The following is a 21643-nucleotide window of genomic DNA, read 5'->3' as shown; positions in this document are numbered from 1 at the left end:
TGTGGTCCATCTAAACACATTGCTTCCGGTGAACCCTATTTTGCAGAAGCCGCATACAAGAGTGTTCACTTATCAGACGCGATCATAATCAACCGAACGGGGCAAGCAGTAAACATCTTGCCATTGGCTGAGCCAACGAAAAAATCAAAAGGCATGAATAAAAGTTGGCTCTGCGGTAACATGTGTAAAACCGAAGACATACATCAGCTGAATAAATACCTCAGTTTTCTACAAATCACATCGAATTGCTCATTGAAAAATATGAATAAATTCATTGAGCGATTGGATTGTGACGTAAAACACATAGACGTCAAGCTAGGTCATTCACAAGTGTGTTACATGGATAATGCCAGCTGCAAATCAATTTTTTTACCCGTCCAGATATTAGCACCACATTTTCCTTCGGTGCGATACATACAGCGGTTAGTATGCAAGACAGTGAACTGTTTTGAAAAAATACTCACTATAGACAAAGCTCTAGAAGATGGCGACATAACGAAATTGAAAGAAACATCAGAACTTGCCCAACACAAAGCAAATACTCTCGCTAGCAATGTTACGCAAGAAATAGATCTCAACGAAGAAAATATAATATCTAAGCACGTGATCGCGTTTAGAACATTAACAAAGCGATCTATGGATACTCCACGGTACGTATGTGTATCCTGTGAAAAACTTTGTTTCCAAAGAGAGGTCACGAACGTTCAGAAATTCAGGAAACCTATGACTAGTCTACTATGGGCAGAACTGATGCAACACGTCGCAGCTCGAGGTAACGATTGCGATTATGTTTGTAATTACTGTCTCCCGAAGCTTCGTCAAGACATTATGCCACCAAAATGCGTACTGAATAAACTTGCTACCGAGTCGGTACCCGAAGTTATATCGCGCTTGAATGATTACGAGCGAATCTTGATTCAAAGAGCAAAGGCATTCCAAACTATTCAAAGAATGGGCACCGTTGCAAAAAAACATCTACCCCATAGAGAGACGGTGCAAAAAGTCAAGGGCAGAACATTTCATTTGCCCCTTCCCCTTGAAGAAACTTTGAAAAAAGTCTGCCGTGAAACGGATCCAATTAATCTAGACCATGAATTCTACATTCTAGTTCGTGGTATCCCAACAAAATCAAAATTGGTGTGGGAACAACTAGTCGATATGAATAAAGTGTGGGAAGCGTCAGTCTGGCTCAAAAAAAATAATCCACAATATTTAAAGATCGAGCTGCCAGCATCAGCCGATCTTTTGCTGGCTCACATGAAAGACGTAGAATTCCAAATACAAGACAACCAAGATACAGAATCAGTTTATGATCACGAAGACGATCCTTTAGTCGAACAAAACGAGATTCACGATGATGAAAAAGCTGATGAGCGCGCAGCATTACTTACTCAGGCTGCGGCATCGGATGCGCTGTACGAACAATATACCATATATCCGATGTACGAAAAAAAAGAAAATGAAACGGCGACCAACCTCTATCAAATGTTGAAAATACACGACGTGCCATTAGACAACCGTGAAAAAACACTAGATCTGCAATGTTTTCCGCATTTGTATCCTCACGGTTGTAACGGACAGCACGAAGATAGACCCAAAAGCATAACTCATTTCGAATTCATCAAATCGAGACTTATGTCAAAGCATCCACAATTCAGAACCGATCAACAATACCTCTTCTATCTATTAAACGATGCTAACAACAGACAATTAAACGGTGGTATTTATTACAAATTGAATATTATTAATCCAAGGGAGCGATTTACTGCGGCAAGTTATTTAAGTAAACTTTCCAAGGAAGAGTTGGAGGGAAATTTAAATGCTATATTTGCAAGACTCCGTAATACGGAGCAATATTGGAGTCGGCCAAGAAATGACGTATCCTGTATGATATATAATTACGGACCGGCGACATGGTTCCTCACATTAAGTCCAAGCGAATGGTTGTGGTCGGATATGACAGAATATCTACGCGAAGTCGGAGGTTCCTCCGCCGCAAAGATGTCGCCCAGTCACTTGGTGGCCTCTGATCCAGTGTCCGCATCCAGATTTATCGACAACAAGTTCAAGGCTATGCTCGATTTCATATGTTCTCCAGATAATCCCATTGGGGAAGTAACGCATTTCTTTTGGAGGCGAGAATACCAAGGTAGAGGAACGCAGCATTTCCATTTAATGATCTGGATCAAAGACGCTCCGATTCTTGGAACATCTTCCAATCAAGAGATAGCAAACTTTATTCTTAAATATGCTACTTGCAGAATACCATCTAAAGATGTTTCACCAAACCTCTATCGTCGTGTTAATACGCATCAACGGCATACCCATAATTCCTATTGTTTGCGAAGTAAAGCGAACAAAAATGGGAAATCTGGAAAAGTCTGTCGTTTCGGGTTTTCTTGACCAATCACGAATAATTTCGTTATGCGAGATGTGGCCATTTCGATCGCTGGTAGGCGAACGCTTAAGTCTAAAAGCAGATTGTACGACCTGCCCCGCACCGAAAAGGAAGGCAATATTAACGACTACAACCCGGCAATTCTTACGGCCTGGGAAGGGAATATGGACATTCAGTTCATCGGAGAAAAAACCACACTCCTGAATCGGTATGTCACTAAATACGTCGCTAAGCCCGAAAAAAGCAACTCAGACACAAGTTTCGCAGACGTAAATTCCACGAAATCTTTGTGTAGTCGTTTATGGAATTTTGCCTCGCGCATGTTGAATCATAGAGAATGTGGAGCTCTTGAAGCCGCAGATACTCTACTGGGGATCCCATTGTACGGCACAGATCCGGAAACTAACATCAGGTGGATAGACGTGCAAATGATCAGAAATAGAAAAGTAAAATCTCGCAAGGAAATCGAAGCCTTGGAGGCCGATTCCACTGAAATATTTTGCGATTCGTTAGTCGATACGCATTATCCCGCACGACCACAGGAATTGGAATCTACCAATTTATACGACTTCGTACAATGGTACGATACAACGAAGGTAAAACCAACAAGTAAAGATGTAGAATATTATTCAATGGGCAAGTCGCTATACTTGAAGAAGCGTAAGCGTCCATGCCTTGTAAATCACTATAAAAATAACGTCAATATTCAACCGGAACGTTATTTTTACGCCTTGCTGCTACTCTTCCAACCATGGAGAGAAGTAGACGAACTCCGTAACGGATACGACACTTATGCTGAGTCATTTCAATCAATGCAATCAGAACTTGCACAAGCATTGGAATATCACGAACGCATAACCGAAATACAAAAAGGTATGGAATATGCAAAGGAAATGATTGAAAAAAAAATCGCAGATAATGCAAACGACAATGATAATTCACAAAATAGCGATACTGTACCACTCGGCTGCGTACCTATCGAGGCTGAAGGTGCGATGAAGGAATTCAAAGACGCAGCTAAAAAAGTCGAAACCGTAGACGTTTCAGAAATGATAAGCAGGCTGAATATGGATCAGAAACGAGTTTTTGATCAGGTTATCAAAGCGGTGAGTTCGAACCAAATCTTACGACTTTTCGTCAGTGGAGAAGGTGGAACTGGTAAAAGCTTTCTCATAAAAACTATCAGATGTTGGATCAAGCAGCATGCTAGTAAAGATATTGCGATAACAGCTCCAACCGGAATAGCAGCATTCAATGTTGACGGCTTGACTGTTCATAGGCTATTTCAATTGCCAGTTGAACACGGCCGTACTCCAAAATACAAACCGTTGTCAGACGTGGTCCTCAAAACCATACGGGACCAACTGAGAAACGTTGCCCTGATAGTGATAGACGAAGTTTCGATGATTTCTAACGTTACGTTCATGTACATACATCTTAGATTAGTCGAAATCTTCAATACCGCAGACTGTAAAGACGGCTGGTTTGGTAATAAGCACATCCTCCTTTTCGGAGATTTGCTACAACTCCCACCTGTTCACGAGGGACCCTCGTTCACAAAATTATCGAACACCGATGTAGAAAAACTCATAGGCGCAATGGGTAGTGTGGATCTGTGGCGTAATTTATTCACATACGATGAACTCACTATCAATATGAGACAAAAGAAAGATCAGACGTATCGCGAGATACTCGCAAGAATACGCCTTGGGATCGTTACTGATTCGGACACGAGAATATTGTCATCGAGGAAAATCAAATTCGAAGCAAATGAGTTCAGAGACAGAATACGAGAACTTTGCAATTATATAAACAATTTACCTATTGACACAGTCTGTTTACTTCCCACGTGTCGCATGTGTGATGTTCTCAATGAAGCAATGTTGAGCGAGATTCAGACCGACGAGATACAATTATTGGCTCATGATACGGTTGATTGTCCACCGTACTTAAAAAAAAACGTTCAGAAAATGTTGAACACGGATGACGAAGACAGTTCACGAACTGCGGGTCTATCAAGAATGATTATTGGAAAAATTGGCTCGAAAATAATGATCAGACGGAACATTGATGTTACGTTAGGCCTCGTAAACGGCACTATTGGTACAATAACGGCAATATCCCGAGCTGCTGATACCGGTGACGTAGAAACAGTGCAGATTGTCTTAGCTACAGGCGTCGTACATGTTTTGGAGCGCGTTGATGTGAAATTTGAGGTGATGGAAGGCGCTTACGTTATCCGAAAACAATTTCCTATTTGCCTCAGTTACGGTATGACAATTCATAAAAGTCAGGGCCTGAGTTTAAAGAACGCCGTAATTGACGCAGGCAATACCGTATTTGCGCGTGGACAAGTTTACGTTGCTCTTTCGCGAGTAACCACACTAGAAGGTCTACATCTGATCAATTACGATCCTCACTCTGTATTAGCGAATGGATCAGCCATTTCAGAATATAATAGAATGAGGAAAATGTATCGTCCAGATCTGATGCCGATGACTCTCACGTCGATGAGAGCAAAGAAGATACCTGACTGCAGATGGTCGATACCGAAAGATGTCGTCACATGTCAGGCACCAGCCGAAGAAACTGCAGCCAATTTGTGGCGAATAAAAGGCTTACAAAATGCTGATCACGTCTCTTGTTACGCTAACGCAACAATCCAGTGTATCTTACACTGCAAAACACTGAGAGACCATTTATTGCGTCAGAATGAAATAGATGATGTCTTGAGAACGTTAATTAATGATTATGCTAACTCAGAAGACCCGGTGAATGTATACACCGCTAGAAGACTTGCGGGTGAACAGTTTACTGCGAATAAGCGGCAAGACGCGTCCGAATTTTTAACCGGTCTAATTTCTAATCACAATGACCTTAGCACGATTGTTGAGCATCAGCTGACGATAAAACTACTCTGCAAAAATTGCGGTTACACTAATACCTTAATCGAACGCAGTATAATATTGTCATTGGCACTGCCTAAACTTTGCAAAAAAACACCAAGGTTATCGGACATATTCAACGATAATCTATCGCACTGGAAAACGGTAAAAGGATCGTGCGGTACTTGCAAATCGGAAGAAATGTGCGCGAAAACTGAAATATTATCATTAAACAGCTGTTTAATTATTCAGCTGATGCTATTTTCGATAAAAAACGGAGAAGTTATGAAATCGAACAATTACAGCATAAAAGCAGTACCCACGGAGAAAATTATGATCTGCGCTAAAAGTTATAAAGTAGATAGTGCAATTTTCCACCATGGCCGCAACATAACGGAAGGACATTATACAAGCATGCTACGAGAAGGGACGTTCGCCTGGGTGAACGCTAATAACGAGAATATCAGGAAGCAAACCTGGCCAAGAAATGCAAAGGACGGATACATATTCTTCTTGCGACAAATTTAAATGCGGCGTAAGACATGTCGATAAAATATAAAAATAAATATAAGAAACGAATTAGGCAAATGCCATAGAAACGCAACTACAATCCCTGCATATCAGTAACTCTACCATCGCCGGTCACAGGCCCGGGTGAGAAAGGAGGTAAGCTGCAAGCAGGGTTTATGGTTGCACAAATATAGCTGGCAGACCGAAGTGCAATACTCGTCCTCTTCAAAGACACGCAGGGTACCCTTAATCGTCTAAGGAAATCAATAGATGCAAAACTGCCAGCAAATAGTAAATGAGCCGATTGATAGCCCAACAATCCAAATATTACTCTTCGTATATAATCAAAGTTTTCTACCTATCGCATAAGAGATGAGACAAGCGAAGAGTACTCGCAATAGAATAGGTTTATGTAATAGAAAAAACGATATAACATGAATGCAACTATAACGCCTGCATGTCAGTAACTCCGCCATTGCCGGTCCCAAGCCCGGATGAGAAAGGAGGAGGGCTGCATGCAGGGTTATAGTTGCACACGATGTGGGGGGGGGGGGGGGGGTATCTATAAAGGATGGAGCAGCTGATACTTACAAGTTATGCATCCTTAATTATATCATCAATTTGTAAATCCACGAATCAACGGAAGTTATTCGACTATTTCATAAGGATCTACAGCTTCGAGTTTTTAATGCTTTTCAGACGCGATTCTCCGATCAAAGACGCAGTTTTTGAAACCATGATGATGGAGCACCCCTAATGAGCCGCAGATAAGAGTTTAACATTCATACGGGTAAAATAATAATCGGAGAACACTGCACCTAGTGCCAAGAATATAATTCCACAAACACGAACAGCGAACTGAAAAACTATGGATTCTGTTATAGTTTAGCAGTTGCCAATGCATTTCTGACATAGGACCTATTACATGAGTTATATAAAATCGACTGACGAAATTGTTAACTGTCGCAGCAATTCGTAGAGCTACATAATCATTTGATAACCGTAAATCACAAGTGTGATGATCACTTAATTAAGAGACTCGGTAAAGTTTAGCGCAAGGTACATTCAAACGAGCGGGCGCTCTACCGAGTGCTCGAAAGCGCAATAAGGATTCGCGTTTTATTGAACAACACACATATCAACAATATGACAGCAAATGCGGAATTTTATCGCTACTGGGGGCGAGCTTTCATTCAAGCCTGACAAAATACAAAAAGTTATGAAATCCCACAAAAGGCACCTACGGTGCAAAAAAGTTCGCCAAGTACATCAAATGTTCAACAGTCACTACCATCAAAATATATTTACTGATTATTCAGAAGAATTCATGAATAATAGGAAAAAAAGAATCCAAATCAATTACTGTGCCAAGTACATGGAACTTTGCTACACAAATAGAAATTCTAGAGAAGATTGGAATAAAAATAAAACAACCCTAATAATTAATTGAAAGATGACGAAATTGGAAAGCAATTGATAAAAATCAATTCGATGAATCAAAAAACAATAAAGATTGAGAAAATAAATTAAATTAAAAAAAAAAAAAAAAAAAAAAAATTGGAGGTAGTAGGACTTGGCGGGCTATTTAGGGGAAAAAATTCAGAATTCTTGCAGGGCAATATAACATCAGCCCGCCAAGAACTACGTACTCCAATTTTTCTTTTTTTTTTTTTTTTTTTAATTTAATTTATTTTCTCAATCTTTATTGTTTTTTGATTCATCGAATTGATTTTTATCAATTGCTTTCCAATTTCGTCATCTTTCAATTAATTATTAGGGTTGTTTTATTTTTATTCCAATCTTCTCTAGAATTTCTATTTGTGTAGCAAAGTTCCATGTACTTGGCACAGTGATTGATTTGGATTCTTTTTTTCCTATTATTCATGAATTCTTTTGAATAATCAGTAAATATATTTTGATGGTAGTGACTGTTGAACATTTGATGTACTTGGCGAACTTTTTTGCACCGTAGGTGCCTTTTGTGGGATTTATTATACCTGATGTCGCGGGATCCTTCCGTCAGCGCGTCCGCTCGCGAAGGCGGTTGAAAAGCATCTGCGTGCAAATCAGCCGTCCGGAGCGGCGGACTCGATGCGCCCCCTCGCGGGCTGCGGCCGAAGCAAGTGGCGCGAGTTGCGAGCCGAGGTGCGGCAGTCCGCGAGCCCTCCGCCCCCTCTGTCGGCGCCCGAAGGCGACAGAGGTGACACCTACTATCGCTGTCTCTCTTCTCTATCTTCTCTCTCTTTTTTAAATGCCCGCTTTAAATGCCCACTACAGCTGTCTCCGCTATTTTTCAAATTTTCATTTTCTTACTTCTGCTAATGCGCTACTCACCACATGCTGATTCGATGCCAGTCTCGACAGTTTTTATTGTGATATTTATTTGACTAGTACTATTTATTTATTTATTTATTCGTTTATCTATTATCCTGTTACGTTACCTTCATTGTTTAGTTAGTAAGTTTTAATTGACTGATAATTTAATAGGCTTTTTACACCTCTCTTTTTTTTATTTAATTAATTTATATTGTTGACTGGGCTTTCTACACCCTATTTTACTATTTACTTTAGTATATAAGGCGAAGATTTAGGTAGCTGACTGACTGGGCATTTTACACCCTCATTTTTATCTATTGATAATTGCAGGGCTTTTTACACCCTTTAGTGTTAGGTATTTATTTATTTATTTATTTATTTATTGATTTAGACTAGGTAATTAGACCAGCTCAGTAAGTCCCTGACAAAACAAAACGTACAAAATGACAATCCAAATAATAATAAAATTTCCTTTCCCGCAGGAATTCAGGTGCCCAGAATGTTTTGAAAATAACCAAGGTAGAAGGACGGACGGAGTATTCAAATCGCACTCGGACCTGCTAAAACACACAAAGAAACACCACCCGGGGCATACAGTTGAACACCAGTGCGGCGTGTGTGGCTTCACCGGCGATGGAAGATATCCTCTGAAGGCGGTGAAGGCACATCACGCCGCCGCGCATGATAATAATAATAATCCTCCATGCGCCCCGGGAACAGGTCTGGGTGCGAGGAGAACAACGGGGGCAAGTGTGGCTGGTGCTAATACTTCGGGCCGAGGGAGGCTCGATAATTTTATTAATTCTAGAGTAGCGAATCATGAAGCCGCGACGCAGGGACGGGGTCGAGGAACAGTCGAGGCCCAGAGAGAGCAGCCGACCATCAGCGCATCAGGGGCGGCGGCTACCAAGAGAAGGGCTGCTGCCACACTACCACCACCATCGACAGCAGCAGCCAGGCACGGAGCGACCACCACCTCAAGCTCCGCGCCAACAACAAGGACCCCGACGACGACGCCGGCGACAACTCCGTCGCAACCATCACCCCCAGCGACGGAGGAACTTCTGCCACGGCCCAGGAGGGCCGCCCCCACGCAGACAGCAGCAACAACATCAGCAGCGCCCGCTACGGTGGCACCCACCATCACCACCTCAGCAGCCGGGCCGACAAGCACCGCGGAGAGGAACCCCGATCCACCGGCGAGGGGCCCAAATAACATCTACGAGGGCCCCATGACGAGGAGCAGACGCGCCAGCAGCGTGCCGGTGGATGCCCGGCCGACCACCCGCCGGGCAGCGAGCAGCAGCGGGACAGCGGTGCCAACGCCTGGCTCCACATCAGCGAAGGAGACCCCGGCACCTAAGACGACATCACCCACTAACACCATCCGGGGACTAGTGCCGGGGTCAGAAGAGACGGCGGCCCCACCATCCTATGCCGCCGTCACGATGGGTGCCACGAGGCCGTCGCAGGCCGACGGGGATGCCGCAGCAGCACGCAGAGGGCTGTGGTCGGCATTGAGAGCTACGTCGCTCCTGCCGGGGATGGCGGGAGGCCCCCACAGCCCTCCTACGAGGGAAAGCCGGGGCCCAGCCATCCTGTTGACCATCAGCGAAGAGCTGAGGGCCCCGGCGAGCGGACTGCTCGGATCCCCAACTTTGCCTGTGACCCTCACAACGACGACCGTCACGACAACGACATCGAAGGGACCCATCACCACCTCCAGGGTCCAGGGGGGAGGCAACGAGAGGAGCGCCGCATCTGTAACACCACCATCACCACCAGCGGCGCGAGTCCTCCCCCCTCCGGCGGTCGTCGGCGTAGCGGGGCCATCCAGGGCGGTCCCTCCTCAACAACAGCAACAGCGCAACAACAGCAGCAACACCAACAGCAGCACGCCGTGGCAGGAGGTCAACGGGCGGGTCCGCAGACGACACCCCAGCGGGCCCGCGTCGCCGGCCGAGGACTCGGAAGACGAGGGGACGCCGCCGCCACCTCCTCAAGCACCAGCGAGGCCTCGACTGTCTCCCGACACCGCCCGGGCGCTCCGGAGAAGCCAAAATACAAGTAGAGAGTCTCCCACGACGTCGCGGCGAAGCTCAGGGCGGTTTGCAGGGAGCCGATTTTTATTTAATGACAACTGCCAGAATAATAACAATAGTATAGATAGTAACAATAATAGTAGCATAATTGAAAATAATAGATTTAGTATTTTAACATTAGACGGCACGCTTAACGAAAATAATGTAATTTCAGATCCGCCTGAAGCGTGTTCTACGGGAGAACGAGGTCGTCGATCATCATCCGGGGGAAATAAGAGCAATTCAAGGGGAGGGTTTTTTAACTTGCGAGGGAAGGGAACTAGGGGAGGTCGAGGGCATCGACGGGGCGCACCCGGACAAGCTGTGGGGGGTGGGAGTCTTGCCTCCACGGAGCGGGCGACCCGACCTGCGAGTAGTCACGGATCGTCTGCTGTCTCTCGCCGTTCACCGACCTCAAGGCAACAACCGCTGACGCCTGCCGATCAGTCCCGCCGCCGGCAGCCTGCCACCCGGCAAACTACGGAAGTGCTGCCGGACGAGCGGGAGCTACTGATTGGTATGGCGGAGGCGGTTGTTTGTATCGAAGAACTGGAGGAGGCTGCAGCGCAAACTGCAGCTTTCCTCCAAGGCCTTGGGGCAGAACGGGTGCGCGGTGAGGGGGGTAGATCGGGAGGTGGGAGTGGCGGTGGAGAGCGTAGGGGTCGTGGAGCTGGACCCGGGCGTGGTTCGAGGGATCGCCCCGATCGCCAGCAACAACATCAAAGGCAACAACAACTACCGCAACAAGAGGGACCGGAGAGGACTCTTCCGGATATACGGGATCGCGTGGCGGAGGCCGCTAGAATTCAAAAACTCTACAGGGGGAACCGCCGGCGTGCAGTCCAGGAGGTGCTTCAGGGTCCGTCCCAGCACTGTCAGGTGTCGAAGGGACGGATCATGGAGCACTTCGTGGCAATGTACAGTCCGGCGGGGAACCTGGGAGTGCGACCTCCGCCTCCCCGTTACGGGGCTCCAGACGAGGGTAGCACCGGCAGTCTGCTTCAGCCGTTCTCGGTGATGGAGGTCGACCTCCGGCTCAGGCGCATGTCCAACACTGCGCCGGGGCCGGACGGTTTGACCTACCGGGATCTGAGAGGGGCTGACCCAGACTGTCGGTTGCTCACCTCTCTATTCAACGCCTGTAGACGTCTGGAGGCGATCCCGGATATCTGGAAGTCGTCCAACACGGTCCTGATCCATAAGAAAGGCGATCGGGACGATCTCTCGAACTGGCGTCCGTTGGCCCTAGGTGACACGACTCCGAAACTCTTTGCCGCTGTTCTTGCTGACCGTCTGCTCAAGTGGACGATCCGCAATAAGCGTCTTAGCACGGCTCAGAAGGGCTTCCTGCCATGTGAGGGGTGTTTTGAACACAACTTCGTGCTGCAGGAAGTCCTGAACGACGCTCGCAGGAGGGGCCGTCAGGTGGTGGTGGCGTGGTTGGACCTGACCAACGCGTTTGGTTCGGTCCCCCACGCATCCATCCACCGTGCTCTGGAGGAGGCCGGGCTCCCACTCGCCATACGCAGCATAGTGGAGAGCATGTACGATGGCTGCTCCACCCGGGTGCGCACCGTCGATGGCCTCACCGACCCTATAATAATGAATGCGGAGGTGAAGCAAGGGTGTCCGATGAGCCCTGTAGTGTTTAACCTTGCGGAGGAACCGGTCCTTCGGGCGGCCGCTTCCAGTGATGCAGGTTATACACTGCAGGGCCATCGGCACAACATATTAGCCTATGCTGACGACCTCGTTCTCATTGCCGACGCTGCTGAGGGAATGGAAGAACTTTTGAGACAAGTGGAATCAGCAGCGAACGGCATCGGGCTCCACTTTAACCCTGCAAAATGCGCGACACTTCACCAGGATTGCAGGGGAACGCGCAAGGTGGTTCCGACACGATTTAGAATACAAGGAACGGAGATAAGAGCCCTGGCAGCCGGTGAGACTTATCAGCACCTCGGAGTCCCCACCGGCTTCCAAGTAAAACGAACACCGCTTTTGACGATCGACGAGCTTGTCCGAGATCTCCGGGCCGTCGACGAGTCCCTTCTCACCCCTTGGCAGAAGGCCGAAACAGTCGCAACGTTCTTGTTGCCGCGACTGGGCTTTCTGCTGAGGGGAGCACACGTTGAGAAGGGACCGCTCAAGGAGGCGGATAGGCTTATTAAGAAATTAGCAAAGAAATGGATGCACCTACCCCAGAGGGCGAGCGCGGAGATTGTCTTCCTCCCTCCCAGCCGGGGGGGATGTGGGCTTCTCCCGCTCGCCGATCTGGGGGATATTTTAACGATAGGGCGCGCCTTCCGCCTCCTGACCGTAGAGGACGGGGTGGTGCGGGGTCTAGCCTGGTCTTCCCTGGAGGCGGCTGTCGCCAGGAAGATCGGGCGAAACCCTTCCGCCGCGGATCTGGCGACCTATCTCTCCGGTTCGCTGGAGGGAGAGTTCGCCAGAGACGGGGGGGACATCGCCTCGCTCTGGTCAAGAGCGAGAAACGCGGCGCGGCGGTCCGAGGACAAGCTCGCCGTGAAATGGAAATTTTTAGACACTCGACAAGAGCTGGTGGTGACGATGAGGGGCTCGCGCGAAAGGGAGACAACGGTATCTCCGGACTCACGCGACCAAGTCATCCGCCGATTGCGGCTGGCAGCGGTCGAATATTATCAATTAAAATTAAAACGAAAGCCGGATCAGGGGAAGGTATTCCGGGTGTCGTCGCTGACGAATGTGTCAAACCACTTTCTTCGCGGCGGCAACTTTACCCGCTTCGCCGATTGGCGCTTCATCCACCGCGCCCGCCTGGACGTTCTCCCCCTTAACGGGGCGAGACGCTGTGGGGACGGTGATAAGCGTTGCCGGCGCTGCGGGGGGGGGGCCTGGAATCCCTTCCTCATGTCCTTTGCCACTGCCAGCCGCACTCGGCGGCTTGGCAACTTAGACACGATGCCGTTGTCGAACGAGTAGCTAAGGCTTGCCGTCTCCCAGGGACCATGAGGATAAAAGTAGATATACAAGGGAGGTCTTGGATGAAAATCCCTTCATCACCCACAATCTAGCCGAAACGCAAACCCGTCAGCCGAGACGCACGTGTCTCACCGTCGATTCCCCCTCCCCCGCTAACGAGGTAGCCCGCGGTGTGCGGTCATCGTGAGACCGCCATTTTATTTTTCTCAAAAACGCTGGCGGTTTTGACCCGCAGCCCCCCTCATCCCTTTTCTTTAGCGCTATCGCCGAGATGAAAGGAATTCGTAAATACTTCTTCGTCGATTCTTCCGATCGAAGGGGATCATTTTACATGGGCCGATCGTCGGTGTCGTTGTTATTTGCAAACAAACAAATTCCGGAGCGTCGGCGGGTAGGTTCGAACTCGCTCCGACCGAAACTTTGGGGGTCATCGAACCGGTTCTCTCGATCCCTCGTACTCCACCCCGCTGGGGAAGAACCGACGGTCAGGCGGGTCACCGATGCGTTAGCGTGAGCGTTGGTTACTTCATCCATAAATAATTACGGATTTCTAACTGGTAAAGAGGGGTCAAGGGCTAGAGTATTGTTACGTCCCACGGGACTCCTTAATTCACAATTTTCAATATCCCCTAGATTTTAACTAAACAAAGGTTCCAGAGATGACCATTTGAACCTGAGATCTTGCAGATGTGGAATCTGGAGAGTCGGTCGTAAAATCCTAGAATAGTCTAAACAAATCCCTGGTCCACACACCCATTTTCAAGCCAAGATCCTTTTCTTCATATTGTCAACCACTCCGAGTTTGAAATATTCCATTAGCTTCATATATTGCTTCAATTATTAAGAACCATTTACTAATGAACAATTTTAAACCGTCTCCGCGTTAATAAAACATTATCAAACACTCATTACATTTGTTAAATTGAAAGAATTCAGTCAAATTTCAATCTTATAATATAAAATCCGTAAAAAACATGATAGAACCTTCGTTCAAAAACACAAATCAATGATTCAAATTTTCTAAGAATTTTCCATTTCGGAGTTGGTAAAAATCCAGTTTGTTCATTAAATAATAGTAAACTTTCAAAAACCGAACAATTTCTCGAAGATAGTCATGAAACTCAAGTGTTTGTACCCCAGAAAACTACCCCAGCATAACCAGGCCCAAGTGGGAGAAAAACTCAACCAATGAGATATTTTAAACAGTTTGAACAAAATAGATAAACACATACGATTGGAAGAACCCCCAAAAGAAAATTCTAACCAATTGTAGAGATTTACAAAACACCGCCCTCAAAATCTTGGTATAAAAACTGGAACTCAACTAAAAAATGACACAACACAAAAAACACACAAAACTTACTCACTCACTTACTTACTTACTCACTTATTCTCAGTCCACTCATTCATTCAGTGCTTGACTTTTTTTAGACTCATCCACCAAAAACTTAACTTCAGTGCAGTTTTCTAAAAAGTTGATTCGGAAGTCCACCAGTGCAGTTCGCACCATCTTCTCCAAATCCAAATCAATTTGAGCAAGGTGTTATTTTCATACATACTCGTCTCATTCCAAATTCTTACTTCCCCAATTCATATCACTCCCGATTCTAGCTTGATTTTTCTGATCAACTGTTAGTTAGTATTTTTATATTATAAATTTTGTATTTTATATTTTATTCTGGAAATATAACCACGTATTCATTCAAAATTCACCCTTGTTTCCAATAATTAATTTTTAAATTTTATCAATTTCAAATTTATTCAAAAGGACAACTAAACAAAGTAGCCAGGATGGATAATTTTCTCCCAACCAAAAAACTGACCGAATTCGAAGTAAACAAAACTTACAAAATAAGCGACCTTCGCAAAGTCCAGACAAGATACGGACCTAAGGTGGTGGTAGATATTGAAAACGAATACAGCGTATATTTGCCTACCCGCTTGGCTCACACACTCTTTGCGGGGGATGACACCTTCGCTGGAGATAGTAGTTTCTTCGACCAACTGCTGGAGGCGGCATCGAAAGGACAATTGGATCTGAAATACCTTGGAGGCCAATACCACAAGATGGAATTCCACTACATTCAATTATTGTTAAACAATCTTTCTATCTTTTTTATATAAGTATATTTAGAAAAAATATATACATATTCACACACCTAATTGTAAGAAAAATTAAAAAAAAAAAATTATATATATATTTACACACACCTAATTGTAAGAGAACTATACTGAAAAAAAACTTTTTGTATTATTAAAAAACCATATTATGAAAAAAAATTTTTTAGTGTTGTTATTATGTATACATCAGTCGACGTAGCACCCTTCATCGAGCTCTGGATCGTCTTGATCGTCGAAATCTTCGTCGTCGTCGTCGTCGTCGTCGTCGTCGTCGTCGTCGTCGTCGTCGTCGTCGTCGTCGTCGTCGTCGTCGTCGTCGTCGTCGTCGTCGTCCAGACCAAAGAGTTCTATACCTCGAACAATCAGAACGAACGGTCTGCGACACTTTTTAAACATATAGGTGCCATCAATGCATTGCCCAAACGCACATAACGTTTCTGCCGCCATAAAATAGATATGGCTGTTCTCGTTTTCTGTTTGCCAATGCCATAGCGCGTTCAATTGAACTGGTTATCGTTGCGGGTGACAGTTCCGCAGCCCATACATGGGGAACGTATACCCCCTCAAATAGAACATAGGCATTGTCGTTCATATCGGATCTACAAAAGTTGAAAGATATTACATTTTTCGCCATAACGCACAAGTAGAAGCACAATTGAGGATTTCACTTCAAAAACACAATTATTTACCTTTCGTCTGACTTTTTACTTTTCACTTTTACAGAAATACAAGAAAAACGCACAAGTCTTCGACAAATTTTAAAAATACGTAAGTTCTTCGCTCTTCGAAGCTCTTTCTAGGAATGAAACTCGTTGCTTCGTCTAATATCGATAACCGATGCAGTAATACACGTACACAACCGAAGCTTTCATGGTGTCTATAGGTTCATCTTTTTTGTTTACGATAAACTCAACCCTTGTGACTTGACGCTAGAAGAGATCCCACCTGCAGCAAAAGCCCTTGACGATGTAAACTTAAATCTGTTCAAATCTTAACCCTCGAATCGAAGATCGTTGATTTTGACTCTATCGCTATCAACCGTTTGAGTTGCATGGATAAAAAAAAAACAAAAAACATCCAACGTCTAATTCTCAGAACTGCATGTGAAGCCCCCTCCGTTGTATTATATATATACGGATCTCTAACGATGCGTGATGGTCATTTCGCGTTTCGACTCGATGACATACAGACCACCTTCAATATGAATTCCGAGAAGTGTTTGAAACTCATTTCCGTTATGGAAAAAGCTTACAAACTCCTCGAAAACGAATCATCGGTGACAGAAACTCAGAAGTGGGTGAAATATGGAACTCAAAACATTAAATTCTTGAACAAAACTTTAAGGAAAAGTTGCTTGACCGTAGGGCAAAAAACAAAAATATCAACAACGATTGGAATTTTAAAGACTTTGAAAGTTAAGTTCCAACAATTAAAAAAAACTGGTGAAGGTGTGCAAAAACAAAGAAGAAGCGATCGAGTGCAGTGGGAAGATTTGGACACAGCTTTTGAGGGACACATCAGAACCGGAGCTGTGTTGAATTTGTGTCACAGAGATCTGACGGATTTTTTAGAAGACTCGAGAACTTTGATTACCGCGAGACTCAGAACAACTGTACAGAGAAACCACAGTTTGGAGGCAAATGTGGTTTTGTGTTGCAAATTTCAAATTGTTAAAAATTCCGAAATTATGGAGGAACGCAAATTCTTTAATTCGAAAAATGTTGTGGTTCTACAAACAACAAACTTGAACGAGTGGTTTGACGTGAATGTGAAAGAGAAGTTGTTAGTGAAAGTTGAGGACTTCCAAGAAAAGGACTCGGGGTGGTCTTTAGTAGAAATTATAAATTCATCTGTAATTATAAACAAATATACCCCGCTGAAAGGTGGATCATTCACTTACGTAGAGTTACCAAAACATATAAGAGATAAGAAAGCTGTTGTAAACATAAGGAACACAGACTCCTATTGTTTTCTTTGGTCAGTGACTGCAACTCTTTTCCCCGCAAGTAATAATTCCACCGCACCAGATTCGTATCCACATTTCAGCTCGGTGCTCAAATATGACGGTTTGCGATTTCCGATGTGTTTGCACAATATTCCAAAATTTGAAAGAATGAACAACCTTTCGATCAACGTTTACGGTGTAGACCGATGTGACAGAAAGGAGGAGGAAATCGTACCGCTTTATCTGAGTGAACATAGATTAGACAAGCCGGTAATTCACCTTCTTACGGTGGAGGTTGCAATTCATGTAGACGAAGATAATAATGATGACGAAGATGACAAAGACAATAGGTTGTATCACTTGGCTTGGATTCGAAATTTGTCCAGATTAATAAGATCAAAAATTCCGAAACACAAATGTCGTACTTGATTATGTGACAGGTGTCTGAATAATTTCGATTTTGAGAAAAATTTGAACGCACGTAAGGTTGAGTGTCCACTTTTGAATAACACCAAGGTTGTTTTGCCTACAGAGGATGAGAAATTCTTGAAATTCACAAACTTCAGATATAAAGTGGATGTACCTTTTTGTGTATACGCAGATCTTGAATTTTCGTTGAAACCTGTAGCTAGTGAATCGGCGAATGTAATTATGTATCAAAATCATACACCACATAGCATAGCATACTACCTCCATTGTTCGTTCGATGACTCGATTTGTAAATTTGTAATCAAACGTAGACCTGATTGTATCCAGTGGTTTGTTAATGAACTAAAGGATTTGGCTAGTTCGATCAAAATTTATTTAGAAACAATCACGCCAATGGAATCCCTGAACGTCGATCAAGAGAATCAATTTCGTTCCGCTACCTTTTGTCATATTTGTGAAAAAGCGTTTACTAGTGCAGACACAAAGCATCGTGATCATTGTCATTTCACGGGAAAGTATCGAGGTGCTGCCCACTCAGTTTGTAATCTTAATTACACGAACTTGCATTGTATTCCAGTGATTTTTCATGACTTGTCCGGCTACGATTCACATTTTTTCATCAAAGAACTCGCAATCTCGTTTAAAGGTCACATCAATTTACTACCCGTAACCAAAGAAAAATATATATAGTTCACAAAATTCGTAGAAAGAACAATCGTAAATTATCGATTTATTGATTCTTTTCGATTCATGCCAAGCAGTCTTGAAAAATTGGTGTCGTATTTGAATAATGATCAAAAATTAATTACGTCCAAATATTGTGAAAACCCCGATAACTTTCCATTAATAGTTAGAAAAGGTGTGTTTCCATACGATTATGTAGATGATTGGGAGAAACTGAACGAAAAACAATTACCCTCAATTGAAGATTTTTATTCTAAACTAAATCGTGAAAATATTTCACAGGCTGATTATTCGCATGCGTGTCACATTTGGCAGGCTTTCAATATCAAAACTTTAGGAGAGTATTCAGATTTGTATCTACGCACTGACGTTCTTCTTTCAGCTGACGTTTTTCAGAATTTCCGACAAAATTGCCAATCCACATATAATTTAGACCCTTTGCATTATTATACAGCACCGGGTCTCGCTTTCGATGCAATGCTGAAGTATACGCGTATCGAATTAGAGCTGTTGTTTGACATTGATATGGTAACGTTCGTTGAAAGAGGTATCCGCGGTGGTGTGTCCCAGTGTTCCAACAGGTATGGGAAAGCTAATAACAGATACATGGGTGCAGCCTTTGATTCGCGGCGGGATGAGTCGTATATCATGTATTTCGACGTGAACAACCTGTACGGTGCAGGTATGAGTCTTTTTCTACCATATGGTTCGTTTCAATGGCTAATGAATTTTGAGCTACTCGATGTAGGCAAAGTTTCAGACAGATCCCCCATAGGATACATATTGGAAGTAGACTTAGAATATCCTCAAGAACTTCACGAATCACCCAAAGACTTGCCGCTATGCCCGACGCATTATGTACCCGCCGTTTCGAAATGTGCACAGCCAAAATTAACGACTACCCTGTTCGACGTGTGCACGAAAAAAAAATACGTCATTCATTAGATAGTTTTGAAACAGTGTCTAAGTTTGGGTATGAAATTATTGAAAATTCATCGAGTGTTGAAGTTTATTCAAGCACCTTGGTTGGAAAGCTATATAAATTTGAACAGTGATCTTCGAAAAAAATCTTATGACGACTTTGAAAAAAAAATTTTCGAATTAATGATCAACGCTGTTTTTGGAAAAACGATGGAAAATGTTGGAAAATACAGAGATGTTAAATTAGTTACCAAGTGGGGAGGACGATACGGTGCCAGATCTTACATAGCAAAATCAAATTTCCATAGTTGTACGATTTTCGATAAAAACATGGTCATAATTGAATTGACTAAAACAAAAATGAAACTAAACAAACCGATATACAGCGGACTTTCTATTCTCGATCTTTCCAAAACATACATTTACGATTTTCATTACAATTATGTGAAAAAAACTTTTGGAGACAAGGCGAAATTGTTGTACACGGACACGGATAGTCTTCTGTATCATTTCACCGTTCCCAATATATACGAATGTATGAAAGCTGATTTATACAAATTCGACACCTCCGACTATCCTGTAGATAATGTTTATGAAATGCCGTTGGTGAATAGAAAAGTTGTGGGACTGATGAAAAATGAAACCAACGCAAAAATAATTACCGAATTCATAGGCTTGAGAGCGAAATTGTATTGTTTTAAAGTGTTAAACGACCATGAAGACAAAAAACGCGCCAAAGGGGTCAAAGGGTCAACTTTGAGGACAATAATTTTCAACGACTACATGGAATGTGCTTTGCATCAGCAAAACTTAGTGAAAATTCAGAATTCAATTATAAGCAAAAAGCATGAGGTCTATATGGTAGCACAGAAAAAGATAGTGCTGAGCTGGGATAACGATAACGAGTTGTGTCTTCTAATACAACGGATACACTTCCGTAGGGTTTCATACCTTCTGAGTGAGCTGTATTGGATTTCAGGTGTAAATTGGAGAGATAAAAAAATTAAATTTAATATTATTATTGTTGAAGTTTTATTACGTATTTATGTTCAATTTGAAAAAACCTTACAAATCATTTTCGTTTATCCAACAATTGTGTGTATTGTCAAAACCTAACCACTTTACAAACAGTTTCTTTCCACGTTTCCGCAACACCTTCTCGATGAGGTAAGTGTCAGAGTTTGCAGCTCGGAGAAGCTCTAGTTCATAAAAACCACCCGCAACAGGTTGGTTTCGGTAGTCCTTGAGTTTGTAAGTTACAGGATCGGTGTTTGCCACCTGATCTATGGTGAATATTTCCGTTGTCCAATTTGGTGTATAACCTTTGTCGAAGACATTTTTCAATTTGCTAACTTGTACTTTATCGCCAACCTCAAATTTAGGAGCTAAAGCAGGTTTTACGCGAACTCTCCCGTACACGCTCTTGAGCAACATTTTTTCATTTGTGGTAGAAACATCCTTTGGTTTCATTCGAATTGTTCGATGTTTCGTGTTGTTGTAAGTGGATATCAAATCGGGTAAAATGGTTATCCACTTGTAATTTCCTTGCAAACTGAATTCCATCCACATTCTATTTTTCATCGTTCGGTTAAAACGTTCGCAGATCGAAGCCTTCAGATTACTGAAGGTGGAGTAGAGTTTAATTTTATACCGTCTCATGAGATCCTCAAAATGCGAATTGTAGAATTCTTTGCCTCTGTCAAGTTGTAAATGTTTCGGCACGCGTCCCCGCTTGAGAACAAATTTCATAGTACTCGCCGTCTCTTCGCCTGTCTTGTTCTTCATAGGCACGGCCCAAGCGTATTTTGAAAATACATCAATTACGGTGAGCATGAAGTGGTGACCCTTGTTTCGTTTAGCGTACGCATATCAACAAGATCAGCTTGACACGTTTCATTCAGGCCACGCATTTCAACGCTCCGACGCGGGTAATTACGTCTTGCCGGCTTGTGCAACTCCTTCACTAGCGCGAGCTTTTACTCGTTCATTTTCCAATGTTGTCAGTCTAGTATCCAGATTGAAATTGACTTCTGAATTACGGAACACTAAGTCTCGCCCCGATTTAACCTCAGCGAGTAGATTTTTCAGAGTTTCGCTTGTACTGGATTCAATGAATGTGTGGATCAGTTGAATGTTGTTGTTCATTTCTACTCGAGCGGAATCTATTTCCCGCTGCAGATAATTCAGAGTAACAGCGTCGTTCATCTGCAAAGGAGCGGCAACGTTGCACTGTCTTCTATTTTCCAAATCAAAATTGTCATTACCTGTGATTTCGAATCCTACGCCTGGTGGACCGCGACTGCCTGAAGCCACACCCTTGTATTGTAGTTGTCGTTCAAACACATCGACGCTCATCGTTGTAATGATACGAATAACCGTCCTTCGCTTA

General features: G+C 43.8%; 2 protein-coding genes across 2 annotated transcripts; both read left to right on the top strand.

The window, feature by feature from the left end:
* The first annotated feature begins 4860 nt into the window (after positions 1-4860).
* On the top strand, positions 4861-5811 carry LOC125501754. Its single transcript, XM_048658384.1, has one exon. It carries the CDS (start codon positions 4861-4863, stop codon positions 5809-5811), a length of 951 nt encoding a protein of 316 aa, XP_048514341.1.
* Positions 5812-19437: 13626 nt separating this feature from the next.
* LOC125501753 lies at positions 19438-20239 on the top strand. The gene is made up of 2 exons (XM_048658383.1): positions 19438-20115; positions 20234-20239. The coding sequence occupies exons 1-2, from the start codon at positions 19438-19440 to the stop codon at positions 20237-20239; spliced, it is 684 nt and encodes a 227-aa protein (XP_048514340.1).
* Positions 20240-21643: the final 1404 nt, after the last annotated feature.

This window comes from Athalia rosae, chromosome 7 (assembly GCF_917208135.1).
Source record: "Athalia rosae chromosome 7, iyAthRosa1.1, whole genome shotgun sequence".
NCBI classification, from domain to species: domain Eukaryota; kingdom Metazoa; phylum Arthropoda; class Insecta; order Hymenoptera; family Athaliidae; genus Athalia; species Athalia rosae.
This window is presented reverse-complemented; position numbering and strand designations above follow the sequence as displayed.